General features: G+C 54.3%; 2 protein-coding genes across 3 annotated transcripts in view; both read right to left on the bottom strand.

The window, feature by feature from the left end:
• Eppk1 (epiplakin 1) overlaps positions 1–7,572 on the bottom strand; it is a 34,913-nt gene extending 27,341 nt beyond the window's left edge. Inside the window, exon 1 of one of the 2 annotated variants that reach the window (XM_085831380.1) lies at positions 7,486–7,572. The gene's annotated coding sequence lies outside the window, so the exon portion shown is untranslated. Of the gene's footprint in view, positions 1–2,650; positions 2,794–7,485 lie in introns of those variants that run through there. The other variant, XM_085831379.1, reaches the window with a different exon arrangement.
• Positions 2,875–9,817, bottom strand: LOC110310185 (uncharacterized). Its single transcript, XM_021182908.2, has 15 exons — positions 9,545–9,817; positions 9,348–9,470; positions 8,974–9,092; positions 8,742–8,892; positions 8,589–8,673; positions 8,100–8,308; positions 7,824–7,941; positions 7,486–7,658; positions 5,130–5,272; positions 4,948–5,050; positions 4,394–4,687; positions 3,983–4,207; positions 3,778–3,862; positions 3,530–3,663; positions 2,875–3,366 (listed from the first exon to the last, which is right to left on the bottom strand). The coding sequence occupies exons 1-15, from the start codon at positions 9,815–9,817 to the stop codon at positions 3,283–3,285; spliced, it is 2,319 nt and encodes a 772-aa protein (XP_021038567.1). The 3' UTR covers positions 2,875–3,282.
• Positions 9,818–13,169: the final 3,352 nt, after the last annotated feature.

Here is a 13,169-nt window from a genome sequence, read left to right as displayed (position 1 = left end):
CGGGGCTATTGACGTGTACGTGTGAACAAGAACCCAAGTCAAGTGCCTGGGGTGCAGGTGCCACCCAGCCTCCAACTCCTTGGCAAGAATGGACCTCAAGTGAAACAGGTCCATGGGAGGAAGCTAGGGTAGGCCAAACCTCCTGGAGAAGAGCTCTAGTCAGCCACTCATTGACCATGCCTCGGCAGTGACATGGGCCAGTTCCTAGAGCCTGAGAGTGACTGGTGTCCTGCATCAGCTTGGTGAGGCCATAGAGCTACTTTATGGTTGTCTCGTGTCTTTAGGAAGAATGACCTAAGGAGTTCCTTGGCTGTGGAGAGGGAGGTGTTTACTGTGGGAAAGCCAAGAGGTCAGTGAACCTGACCAGGGCCCCTTTCACTGCCTAACAGAAGTGGCTGGCACATGGGGTGTGGGACATTGGCTAAAGGCACAGCCTAGACATCTGTTTCCAGGTGACACCCTGCAGTCTGAGCACCATCTCTAGGACATAGTATTTCCATTCTAAAACATGGATTTCCCATAGTGCTGGGTCCCAGAAGAGCTACTCAGGCCCAGGAAACCAATGCCTAGAAGCAGTTGCCTATATACAGGGAGAGTGAGTTCCAGGGTCCATAGAAAAACACTTGTGAGGGCAGACCTGACTGGCGGGGGTGCAGGAGAATGGGAGGGAGGGAAGTGGCCACTACACCATGATGCAGTGGTCCTCATAGCCATGTGGTAAATGAAAATGTACAGCTACTCTGGCCAAATAGAAGACTCCCAGGGAGTGGGGGGTCTGGTAACGCCCCAGTGACCCCAGTTATCAGTGTGTACTGAGTCAGTGGTTTTTTTTTTTTTTTTTCTAGATGACTGGATTCAATAACAGACACCCAGTCCTGAAAGCCACTCTAACAGGGGCAGGTCCATCCCCCAGACCTTCTTTTTCCTGTACTTCTTCAAGTAGGCACCCAATGGCATCCTAGAGACTGCATCTGAGTTCTGCCCAGACTTGCCTATTTTCAGGGATAAGTTAGACAGCATGGCAGACCAGCTTCTCTACCAACCTGCCTTCTGTCCCTTCTATGCAGTCTCTAAAACCCCCTCTAATCATTCATTCCGGGCTCTGCTTCTCAGCATTGCTTTGGGTACCTTTGTTGCCTACCTAAAAGCATTGAGGTGGGGGGGGGGGGCAGGAATCATGCATGGCAGTGCCCACGACGGGGCAGAACACAGAGGAGAGGCCCGTGGGTGGTGGAGGCTGGTGTCCCCTGAAATATGGGTAGATGAGGGTGGGGATCCAGAGCAAGCAGTTCACTGCCCAGAAAAGGTGGAACACAGAGCCTCGGAATGACAGTTGGGACAGAGCCCTGCCAGAAGGACATGGTCTTGAGTGGCTCCTGACCTGGACATGGACAGCCAGCCCTGACAAGCATGCTTTGTATGGAAAGGCAAGGCCTAAGTGAGAAGTCAACACACGCTTTAAGCAAACAGGCTCAGGTTTCCCGAACAAAGAGGAGATTCAGGGTGGGAAGCCACTGACAGCGATCCAGAGAGCAGGGACTCTGGGGAAGGGGTGGGGCCGAGAGGAGTCCCAGTGTGTAAGATGCTGGCCTGTGGTTACCAGCCACTCCCTGTTGGCTTGTGGGTGACCTTGGGCCTAGTATGACTCTCCCTGGGCCCCACCTCTTCCCAGGAGGGTAGAAGAGGAGACAGTTGGCATCCGTGTTGGTTGTCTGGGAAGACAACCAGACACATGGATCAAGAAGTCAGGGTGTCTGAGGGGTACAGAGAGCTCCATCAAGGTGGGCAGGAGACCCAGGTAGTGTTGATAAAGGTAAAAAATCAGGGTCCCGGGCTTTGGGGCAGCAGCATAAGTAAGTCATGAAGGGGCTGGGGAAGGTAGGCAGCACAAATTCCCCAGGCAAAGAGTTATGAGAGACGAAGCTCTCCCTGTCTCCCTTGAAGCCCACCACAGGATTCCCTAGGTGCCAAGAGAAAAGAGGGTCAGGACTTCTGGGGTATCGAACACCCTCTGTCACCACACTGAAGGGTAGGTCCCTCACCCCAGGCAGGGTCAAGGATGGGCACAAGAGTCCACTACAACTGTTGCTTGCTCTGTGCTAGATCAGAACAGAACCGGGAGGCTAGGCACATGGAGCCCAGCGCACATGGAGACTGAAAATCTGGCCTTTGCCCCCACTGAAACCAGCATCAAGAAGGGCCCCAGGAGTCAGTGACCTCGTGCCAAGGTTGGCATGATAAGCAAGTGGGGGTAGGGACACAACCCTGCCTCCGACCCTCCCCCTTCCCCCCACTTCCCCGTCCTCTTCTTCCCAAGGGTCTTGATATCACCCAAGGGCTATATCCCTGTGGCTGCTCACTCTAGATGGACAAGGATTACAGCACCTGCAGGGCCAAACAGCACACCACACATCTGCTAGAAACCAACCCACACCCTCGCGCGACCGCACAGCAGCCTGGCAGGGTCCTCAGTTTCCCCACCGATCCCAAGACTCGGGGGCCTCCCACCTCTCATCTGAGCTCAGATGACCCAGGTAAATGGGGCCCAGAACGGGTCCCGCAGCCCCTCACTAAGTCCGCCTGGGGCCGCTGGCCTCTGGTTCCCACAGCTTTTCAGTTTCGGTTCTCCAAACTGCCCTCATTTCCCCACCTGTCTTGACAAGGCTGACGCGGCGTCCTCTGTCTCTCCGCTCCCTCCACGCCAGGAGCCCCGCGCCACAAGCATTTAAATCGGCATGGCCCCTCCCTATGGTGACCCAAGCAAGTCCCTTCCCCATTGAGGGCGGTAGGCGGGGCTGAAAGCCAGGTTAGGCACCCCACAGGACAGGTGGAGTGGGCAGGTGAACGCAAACTAAAGCAAGGGGCAGGGCTACCTCTGAGCAACTCAAGCTGGGAGAGGCTGTTGAGTTGCAAAGTCCCTCCTTTCCTCCCCCCTCCCTACTACAAGTCATTGAAAAAGAATGCGGGCCTGCACTGGGTTGGGGGTGGAGAGCAACACGGGCTCTGTGGCTTTTGAATGAAGTTTGCAAGGGAAATGAAGACCCACCAAAGAGAGTTTCAGTTCCCCAAACTCCTCTTTATTGCTGAGAGGGAGAGGCATGCTGGACAGTGGCGGCGCACGCCTTTGATCCCAGCACCTGGGAGGCAGAGGCAGGCAGATTTCTGAGTTCGAGGCCAGCCTGGTGAGAAACACAACCCCACTCTGTGTGCTCCAGCTCCTGCTCAGTCCCTGACCATGCTCTGCCACGGTTTCCTGTCCCTAGCTTCTGGATCTTGGAGTCTTCACAGCTCCTCAGTGGACTGCTCTGAGGTTTTGACCTTGTAGGAGCTGGAGTCTCTGCGGTCTTTGACAATTGGCAGCCCTGTCTGCAAGGGTTAGCCAGGCTTCATCTCACCATTCAGCTCCCTGACATTCCGCCCCCCCCCCCCCCCAGGGCTCAAATAAGTTCCTCAGTCCATCTGGAGGACCTAGCATCAGGAGGACCTAGCATCAGGAGGACCTAGCTCTGAAGCCCACCCCAGCTCTCACCTTCAGAGACAGGGGTCTGCTAGTGCCCATTCGGATGGAGGTCCAGAGCCTCAGGGTGATGACCTCAGGGGCTGGCACACTAGGAGTCCAGCACAGGAACCTTTCATGGATCTTCTGGCTGGTTCTCCCCTTTGCTGCTCAGAGATCCCATGTCGCTAGGCCAAAGCAGATGGCACACCTCTCCTGCCCACCCACCACCACCACCACGCCCTGATGACTTGCATGTCCCGTCCTACGCCAGCTCTCACCTCTGACTGGGTCATTTTTGACCAGAAATTCATCCAGAGCTGCCCAACCACCTCCAACACGAACCATCATGGCTCCTCGAGCTGCCTATGGAGCCAGAGGTGGGGGGAGTGGGGTTACGACACCAAGCCTTCAATACAGGGGTTGGGGCAGTTCCTGGGGCTCTATCCTCCCCACCATTACAGGCCCACACTCACACCTGCTCACCAAGGCTCCCTGGACCTTGGGCCTGCCTCTGGCCCCTGATGCACTTGACCCTTCCGGGTTTCTTGCTCTGACCACACTATTGGGCTGTTTCTGGCTACTGGAGAGCCCTGGCTTGAATGTGATGGAGAGCTTGTGGAGAGGCCCACGTCTCCCCCAGTTATGGCTAGGCCAGCCTTGTCCCACGCTGTCCTGCTCCTCAGCTGACAGGAAGCTATCTGCAGGGTCCTACTGGGAAATGTTTCAATGCTGCCTGTGGCTTCGGGTACAAAGCACACCCCAGACCACTTTATTTTATGACCAAGACAATACAGGTAGTGTCTCTACAAGACCCCGGTGTATGTTGGCTCCTTGCTGGGAGGTGAGACCAAGTCCTTTTCTTGTGTCCAGATCTATGGATCTATCTACCCTTACCTGTCCCTGGTAGCCCTGTTCCAGCCGTTCCCACTGGTCCCTTTTGTCCCGGTTCCTCTTGCTATGTTCTGGCTTCCTAAGACTCCAGTTCTCCATGACCTCTGACCACCATGGCCTCCAGCTCAGTTCTTCTGGAATCTTCCCCAGGAGGCAAGCCTTAGCTCTACTTGCCAGATCCCCAGGCAGCCCCTGGTCAAGACTCCTCAAAGCCAGTATCTCCCTTGGGGCTTGAGTCCAGTACTTTGGGGTGAGGGCCGGAGGCATCTCCTCTAACAAGTTTTGGGCTTGTACCACCTATGCATTAGGGGGAAATGTTAGGGAAGTTGGAGGACCCTATGCCAAAATTGCCCACCACTTCACCACCTCTCTTGAGCCAACGTCCTCGTCCCCCAGAGCCTCTTAGAAGTTCTGTCCAGCACTTTAGGCCTTCCAGCACCTCCAAATGGTCTTACAGAGGGAGTGGCTCAAGGACAGATGTGTCCAGTGTCATTAGGCTAACCCTGGATTGCTACACAGTTACAGTGCAGGCCAGAGCCTCTGGCCACTGGACCCACCTTGATCCCCAAGGGTTCTGCTTGGCTCAGTCTATGGGGGCACAAGACCAACTTCTCTACAAGGTGGCCCACAAGCAGCAGTACCCCTTCCAGGGTGTGTATCCTGGAGAAGAGATGAACAGCCATGAGCAGGGTAGAGGGCCAGTGTGAGTGGGGTGGGAGCAGCCGGTGAGCAGGCTCACCTCTCGCAGGAGGGGCTAGACATGGCAGCCTGGCAGCCCTGCAGGTCCATCAGCAGGCCCAAGTGGCAGGTGTTCCCATAGTCAGCAGCTCCTCTCCTTCCTAGCCATGACACTGCCAGGGTTTGCTGTTCCCACAGGAACTCCTGCCGTCAGAGTAGCCTGCTGTACTATCGGTTTTCAGAGTGGGAAAAGTTGAAGGGCAAAGTCTTTTTGCCTCCGTGGGTCTCACATCTTGAGCCCTCTCCCTTACTCTGTTCATCCGTTCATCCTGTGCCTCACACTATTTATCACCTCAGCGAGAGGACCACACATGCTGGCCCAGTCCTTCTACCCCTAGGCCTCTTCAGTGTAGGGAGGGCAGCCACACCCCACATTGTGCTGATGCTCAGGGCAAGGTGAAGAAAAGCGGCAAGGTCCTCCCTGTGGTTGAATTGTATCCACCATCACCACCGCCCGTTCCCATGATGAAGTGCCAGCCTTTAGAGAGAGGCAGTTGCTTGTATAACTAGCAGTTATGCATGTGAGCACAGTGGAATGTAGGCATCGATGTGACTGCTGCCCTTAAAAAAGATGGGGGTCCCCTAACAACTGGAGCAGGGATTATCCTGTTCCCCTAAGACAGCCTTGTCCGGTCTTAGCAGGTGAGGATATGCCTAGTCCTGCAGTGATTTGGTGTGTTAGGGTGGGTTGATACTCAGGAGGGGCCTCCTCTTTCTCAGAGAAGGGGAAAGGGGGGGCTAGATGAGGAGGGACCTAGAGGAGGAGGGGAGAGATGTAAAGTGAATAAATAAATAGATTAAGAGGGGAAAGAGGGGGGATTTGGGGACTGGGAAGATAGCTCAGCTGGTTAAGTATTTACTGAAAAGCATGAGAGTGTGAGTTTGATCCCCTAGCATCTATCTAAAAAACAAACAAAGAAAACAAATTAGTATGTGGCAATCCCAACACTGGAAGGGCAGAGGCGAGATTCCAAATAAGAACTTCAGGTTCAGGGAGAGAGACTCTGACTCATAAAACGAGGTGGAGGGCCAGAGAGATGGCTCAGCGGCTAGGAGCACTTGCTGAGAGCCCAGTTCAATTTCCAGTACTTAGGCTGGGCAACTCACAACTGCCTAGAACTTCAGCTGCAGTGAATCTGGTACTCTCCTCTGGTCTCTGGGGGTGTCCACATGTATGTGTGCACAGAAGTGACACACACAATTAAGAACAAAATAAATATATATTATATATTTATATATGTAAATTTTACATTATATATAAATATGTAATATAATTATATATGTGTGTATATATATACACATATATACATATATACATACATACATATATACATATACATATATATATGGAGGAGAATGCTGGAGGAAGACACTAGATGCACTAGATGTCAACTGCTGGCCTCCACATAGGTGTGCACAAACACACACACATAAACATGCAGATACAGAAGGGGACACAGGATGCACCAAGTGCTTAGGAAGATGATGTCATCCACAGCAAGGGCCAACCAAACCCCTCCCTACCGCTCTCAGGAGCCAGCCTTGTCCATTTCACACTTTTAACCCTCAGAGCTTTGAGGAGTCAGTATGTAACCAGAGTTTGAACTTCCTGGCTGGTGACAGCCGGGTCCAGCGGCTGACCACCAGAGTCCCAAGAATGAGTAAGGAATCTGAGAATCAGGGAAGGAACCTAGACCTTCTAGGCAGACAGCAAACCTTAAAAAAGGTGTCCTGCACCCCAGCCACACCAATGTTATAGAAAAGGGGGCCACACGGAGGCCCACTCTTGCCTCTTTGTTACAATAAACGCTGGACAGTCCCAAACTGTGCATCATAAGCGAGTAAATTTCTTTCTATCTTGGGTCCTTACATAGTTTCTTTCCAGCTGTTGCATAAATAGGGCTCATTCATAGCAATGTTTACACCTTAATTAAGAACCCTATTTGCTAGAAAAGGCATGTAGATACATCAGCTCTTACCCCTACCCACACAGCCTGGAGGCTCAACAGTACTGTCCAAGGAGGAGCTATCCTTGCCTAACTGTTAGGGATGGGCTGATCTTAAACCCTGACCTCACTGGGAGAGCTATGACCTTAAATGGGGATTTGAGGTTGTCTGAAGCTAGGAGCAGAGCCATGAAGTCGTCACTAGTAATCCCTCTAGCTGGCTCCAATGCCCACGCCCCTTCCCCGATAATATCATATTATCTTCATTCCCAGAGTCCTCTCACTCAGTTCCTCCTACCAGCAAACAACAGCCCAGCCTCAGAGTACCCTAGTTGTCCAGTGTCCCCATGGTCACCTCTCCTCCCAGGAGACTCTTGGCGAGACCTTCCTCTCCCAAGTTTTTCAAGATACCTGTAAACTTGGGTTCCAGTCCCTCTCAGGCCTTAGCTTCTCAATGGCTTCCTGATCTGCCAGGCCACATGAGATCTGCACAGCCGGCTCCCATATGGCCTTCGGCCCAACGTCTTGTTCTCGAGTCTCTAACCAGTGTCCTTCCAGCGGCTTCGTATCGGCCTGAAGCGTGGCTAGGGAGAGATGTGACCACCTGAGAGCCAGCCTTGGCAAGACCTTAACACTCACCCCAATCCTTGGCTTCTTGAACACAGGAAGGCACCCTTCCTGCCCTAGAGCTTAATCCTATCCCCGGACCTGGCAGAAATGTCCCAAGTATCCCTAAGGCCCTGGTGTACCTGATGAGAGGCTCTGTTCCCAGATGGTCACTGCGGGTGCTGCTACCTGACTAGAAGTCTCTGCCCACTGAGCCAGCTGCTCAAGCCGTTCTGCTAACTGGACCAGCTGGACACTCAGCTACGGGAGGAAACAAGCGCTGTTATAGACAGCCCTGGCTCAGGACAGAAAGTTCTATGTACTCCCAGCAACTCTAGCTCCCTGGTATGGTCTCCTCAGAGGGCATGAGGTTGGCTGGAGGTATTTCTTCTACCTGGAGTCAAGGGAGGTACAACTACCTGCTTCAGATCCTTGAGCTCTGGAGGGGTTGAGGCAGACCCTTCCAGTTCAAGCTGGGCCTCCAGGCCTGCCGGTGGTAAGGGCTTGAAGGACTCTGTCCTTTGAGTAAATAGTAGCTTCTGCCGGGCACAGGTGGCTTGTGATTCAGTCAGCTTGACACGCTCCTGGAACTGATTCAGCTGCTGTCGCACAAGCCGAGCTTGATCACCTGCAGCCAGAGGCAAGAGGCCAGGGAGGAAATGCTGACATGGAAGGAGAACCGGCAGCAGGGATGAGAGCACTCGAAGGGGCCTTGGAAACCATTAACCAAGACAAAGGCATGGAGGCCTTGAACTCGGGGCCTAGGCCCTGTACCTGGGAAATGGCACAGATGTGGTTCCCCTGAGCTAAGGGTAGGCTTTTCAGTGGGCTTCAAAATATGAGCCCTCGGCACTTCTTGCCTGGGGTGGCTGTCCACCTGAGTGATGACAGGGCTGAGGTCCACTTACTACTGAGAAGCTCTGCCAGCCTCTGGCCAGTCTGCAAAACCCTTTCCAGGTCCCTGGTGCTTGCCACAACCCCCTCACACACCTCCTGTGAACAAACACAAGGCACTGAGCCTGTGACATCCCACGGACTCCCACACCAAGTCTGGGCCATACCTGGAGGTACAGCAACGACTCCTCAAGGCCCTTGGGCCCCAGCCACAACTCAGCCAGCAGCTGTTCACTCGAGCTCAGGCGCACCAGCAGAGCCTTGCAGGCTGTTTCAAAGCTCTGTGCTGCTGGAACAAGCTGTTCCAGGAGCCTCCACCTTGGGGCAAAAGATGGAGGAGCTGTCAGTGGTGCCCTTTCCTGCCCTAGGACCCTCACAGTCCCCCATCTGTGGCTTCACCTGGTTTCTGCCTGCTGTACCAGTCGGTGCCATTGTGTGCACAGCTCTGATGGGCTCCCGGCCTCTCGTAATCTTGGCTCCACATGTGGCGCACGCTCCCTTAGCAGCCGCAAGAGGAGCTGCCAGACATGATGTGGGGGGGGCTTATGCAGGGTTCTGGGGTCCCTACCCGTTCTCTCACCACTGCCCTGCCCCCCTTTTTAATCAAGGAGGATCACTGGCCAAAGAAACATTGGCAGCTATATGTATTCAACTTACTCTGGGGGAGGGGAGATCTATTGTATTTAAGGGTATTCACTATTATTTGCCAGTGGCTTGGTGGGGGCTCATAGAACAAAGTGCCCCCCACCTGTCCCTATCCCCTGGCCCCATACCTCCTGCTCCCGCAGCTGAGAAGCAGCCAAGGTGGCATCTGCAGCCAAAGGTCCTTGTGAAGCCTGCAGTTCCCCCATGCCATCCAGCCAGCTGCGCACTGTGTCCAGGGCTGCTAGAGGCGCCTGCAAGAAGATTGGACTCACCTCATCTGGCCTCTGCTCGAGCTCCCCACACTCCAGAGCGGGTCCTGCCTCACCTGGACTGGCTGCCCTCTTGGCTTGCAGGGCCCCATCTCCACAGCTTCTGTCACTACTGTCTCTGTCACCACCGTCTCTGTGACCTCTGTCACCTGGACAGCACGGGAGCCCCACCAGGCCCAGGGGATCCCTGACGGAAGCGGGCTGCGAGGAGCTTCGGATCTCGGAGAGAGATCCCCTCGGGTTCTGGGGCTGGTGTGAGTCCTGGGGCTGAGGCGCGAGCGGTTCCTCCTCCCCCCAAGGCAACCAAGCCTTGAAGCAGGGTTTCCCATCCTGGATGCTGAGCAGGTTGCAGGAGTGCCCAGGACAGTGAGAGCAGCCCTACAAAGGCAGAGGGTCCAAATCAGGACCAGGGGATCCACAGGACCACCTACCCCCAAGCCTTGCATAGGCTGGTGCTGGACCTGGGATTGGGTAGACTTCCTGGCCTAGGGGACTGGAGGGAACAGCTTTCACCTCTGTCTGGCCCTGTACATCCTACCTTCCTTCCTTCAAGCCACTGCTCCACCAGCCCCAGACAGTCTGGCCCCAGCACTTTTCTTCCTCCCGTTTCCTAGGAAACCCTGTACCCATCCTCAGACATGTGGGTGGGGGAAGGGCTGCAAAGGGGAAGGGGCTTCTAGCTGGAGTTTCTGGCCCCTCCCCACACAGTTCCTGTACGTGTGTGTGTGTGTGTGTGTGTGTGTGTGTGTGTGTGTGGTTCAGGGAGGCTCACTTCCCACCCAAGCCCCAAACAGGCCACTCACATGGCCATAGGGCTGAGCTCCCTTTGGGTTAGGAGGCCAAAGAAAGGGAGCTGCTATCATGGGTGTCAGGTTTGCCCTGGGGATGACTAGGAATTATGGGAAATGGGAGTCGGGGGAAGGGGGGCATCCACACACACTTTAGGAGGGATTGGAGAGTCATGGGGATGAATTTCCCACAGCCATATGGTCCCCAGGGAGTCCTGGACTACACCCTCTTCCAGTCACATGGCCACTCCACGGGACTCAGACAATCCTCACCCAAGACTTCCTGGCACCCTAGGCTGGTCTGCTCTGTTTCCAGGAACCTCTTACTTGCCACACAGTCCCCCACCTGAGCCTGGCATGGTATGAACTAGCCCTTCCTCTAGCCTGGAATCCCCACTAGGTAGAAGAGCAGGAGGGCACGGATGATGCTTAGGAGGGGAGGGGGTCGAGTGTCCATCGGGAATGGTGTATTCATGGACTACGGATTCCAGCTCATCCATTCTCCCTTTACCTAACTAACTGTCATTGATTCTTCATACCAAGGAGTGGAATTTGTGCTCATCAGAGAAGCTAAAAGCCCTCGCTTGCCCATGGCCATGCTGGTCCCAGGCCCTCCCTCACTGCTGACAGAGGTGACTTGGGAGTCCCTGGGGCCTAAAGCTAGCCCTGCCCCATCCATCTACCTCAAGCCTGTGACCACCCACCATCACCACCTCCACCACCCCACCCCACCCTGAGACCTGCCCCTGCCTGGTTCATCTTTGTCATGAGTTTGTGTTGCTGTTACCTTGGGAACATTCCATGGAAAATGTTGGGTGAGGTGGGCAGGCCGACAGGCCAGGGCAAGCCACAGACGCACTGTGGGTGGATGGCTGGTGGACGCCTCTCCCACGAGGGCTTGTCTGTCTCACACCCTAGGACGGCCCACCCTATCCTACCTGCTCTCTTTTCTCAGCCCCCACCCCAGGCCAAGCACCAAGTGTGTGCATTCCTGGGGGAAGCTTCAGTGGGCTGGAGGGGTGTGTCCCAGCACAAACCTGTCCATACCTGGCATGCAAACCTCACCCCATCCCATCTACCCTTTTTCTTTAAGGGACCATGGGGTTCCTGAGAACAGCTGCCCCATCCAGTCTCTGGGCCTTATCCCAGATAGGCTGCTTAGTCTGGAATGCCTTTCTCCCCACTTTGCACGTATCCATGGGCCTCTGGACCTAAGAGGGACTAGGGGAGCCTCTGGTTTGTTTTGCTGCCCAAGGCAGAACCAGGTCACCTTTCTGTGCAAGCCTCCCTCTCCCTGCCCATGGCTGGGATAAGAGAGAGGCCCAAGTCTGGAGAGGCCTATCTGGTGCAACCTCCACCTTTCTCAAATTTGCAAGGTCAGGGTCCTTTGTTGAGCTTGGACCTCCTGGACTAAGGTGGACATCCTCCCCAGAAGGACCCTCTCTGGCCCTGTCAACCCTACTCCATTTCAAAGGCTCTTATAGTTACACTCCATAGAGCCTGGCAGTTTAGTGGCCGTATGTCCTCCTTTGTACATGAGATTCCGGAATTACAGCCAGTGAATAGTGGGAGACCAGGAAGGAGCTGTTCAGATCACACTCCTGACCACCCAAGCAAGGATAGCTGGCTCACAAGAGCTCACAGGTGTGTAACTTGGAGCCTCTCCTTGGCACTGGCCTGGGCCCTCACATGGACCCCTCCCTGTACACTGGGAACACAGCACCCCGATGAAGTGGAAACTTCTAGTTCTTTGATGATTTACCAGGGTACACAGGTGAAAGGATGTCTTGCTAAAGCAAACGCATGAAAGACTGTTTTCCTGAAGCAGACACAGCTGAGGGATGTTTGGATTATAGCAAACACACATGAAAGGGGGCTTGATGAAGGCGTATAAGTATGACCCCCAAGAGACAAGCATTGAGCTTTGGTTTGGTTTGCTCTGCCTCGCTATTCTTTGCTAAAGACGCACATGTGATGGTTCACCTTATACAGCATTGTTGAGCTCAACTTGTGACATCTCTGACATTGACAGAAACTCACCCAAGAACTTCTTGTGAGGTTCCTGCGGCAGCTTGCTGCTTCAGCAGCCACACCTCAGGTCCATTGGTGACCCTGGCGGTTTCTTTAGGATTGAACGACAGCTGCCTGGTGTCTGCTTGCTGAACGGACTGGACTGCAGCTGCTGGTTTGTGCCTGGTGTCTGCCTGCCTAGAGGACTGGGCTGTAGCAGCTGATTCGTATCTGCTGTTTGCTATGGGACTGAACTGCTGCCCAAGACGATCAAGTTCGCCCCCAAAGAACCATTGCTGAACAGGTCCACTTCCCCCATAGCCTAATAGCTTTTCTCTTCTGGTGGTTGGTGGGCAAGAGGAGAGGGTGACACCTTATTAAAAGTAGGTTGCAAAAAATGTATGCCTACACCCCACCCAGGGCCCCCTCAATAGTGTCTCCTACCTTGCTGCTTCCACCCCTCAGGGGGACACAGCCCTGTCATTAGGGCAAGCAGTCACAAGCACAGGGACACACATGGGGCCTCACTGCATGCTGAACCTGGTGAAGTTCAGATAGTTCCAGACTGCCGAGAGAAACACAAGCTGCAGCAGGTCTGTCACACTGTCACACAGTCCCGAACCAGTCCTGGTCAGAGCAATTCCCATGGTGGACACTCATGACACTTCTAATGGTGGCCAGTGGTCAAATCTGGACAAAGTTAATATGAATGAACTAGCCCCATATTATTTATGGGACCATAGATCTAGGAAACAGTGATGGGCTTGGGCTCTCTACTGGCAGGAAGGCTGCAATAGCCAGGAGAGTTGCCTAGGCCTGTGTGTGGCCCAGGGTTAGATGGGCAAGGGTTTGATATCAGGGTGTCTGAGCCCCTAGAGGTAGG

Source organism: Mus caroli, unplaced genomic scaffold (genome assembly GCF_978045245.1).
Source record: "Mus caroli unplaced genomic scaffold, Mus_caroli_1 scaffold_16, whole genome shotgun sequence".
NCBI lineage: Eukaryota > Metazoa > Chordata > Mammalia > Rodentia > Muridae > Mus > Mus caroli.
This window is presented reverse-complemented; position numbering and strand designations above follow the sequence as displayed.

Excerpts from the sequence above, each read along its gene's own strand:
- LOC110310185 (XM_021182908.2), bottom strand. The coding sequence starts at position 9,817 with ATGGGAAACCCTGCTTCAAGGCTTGGTTGCCTTGGGGGGAGGAGGAAC. Across the intron at positions 4,688-4,947 it reads CAGAACCCTTGGGGATCAAG|GTGGTACAAGCCCAAAACTT; the intron begins GTGGGTCCAGTG and ends CCTAATGCATAG. Across the intron at positions 3,863-3,982 it reads CCAAGGTCCAGGGAGCCTTG|GCAGCTCGAGGAGCCATGAT; the intron begins GTGAGCAGGTGT and ends CTGGCTCCATAG.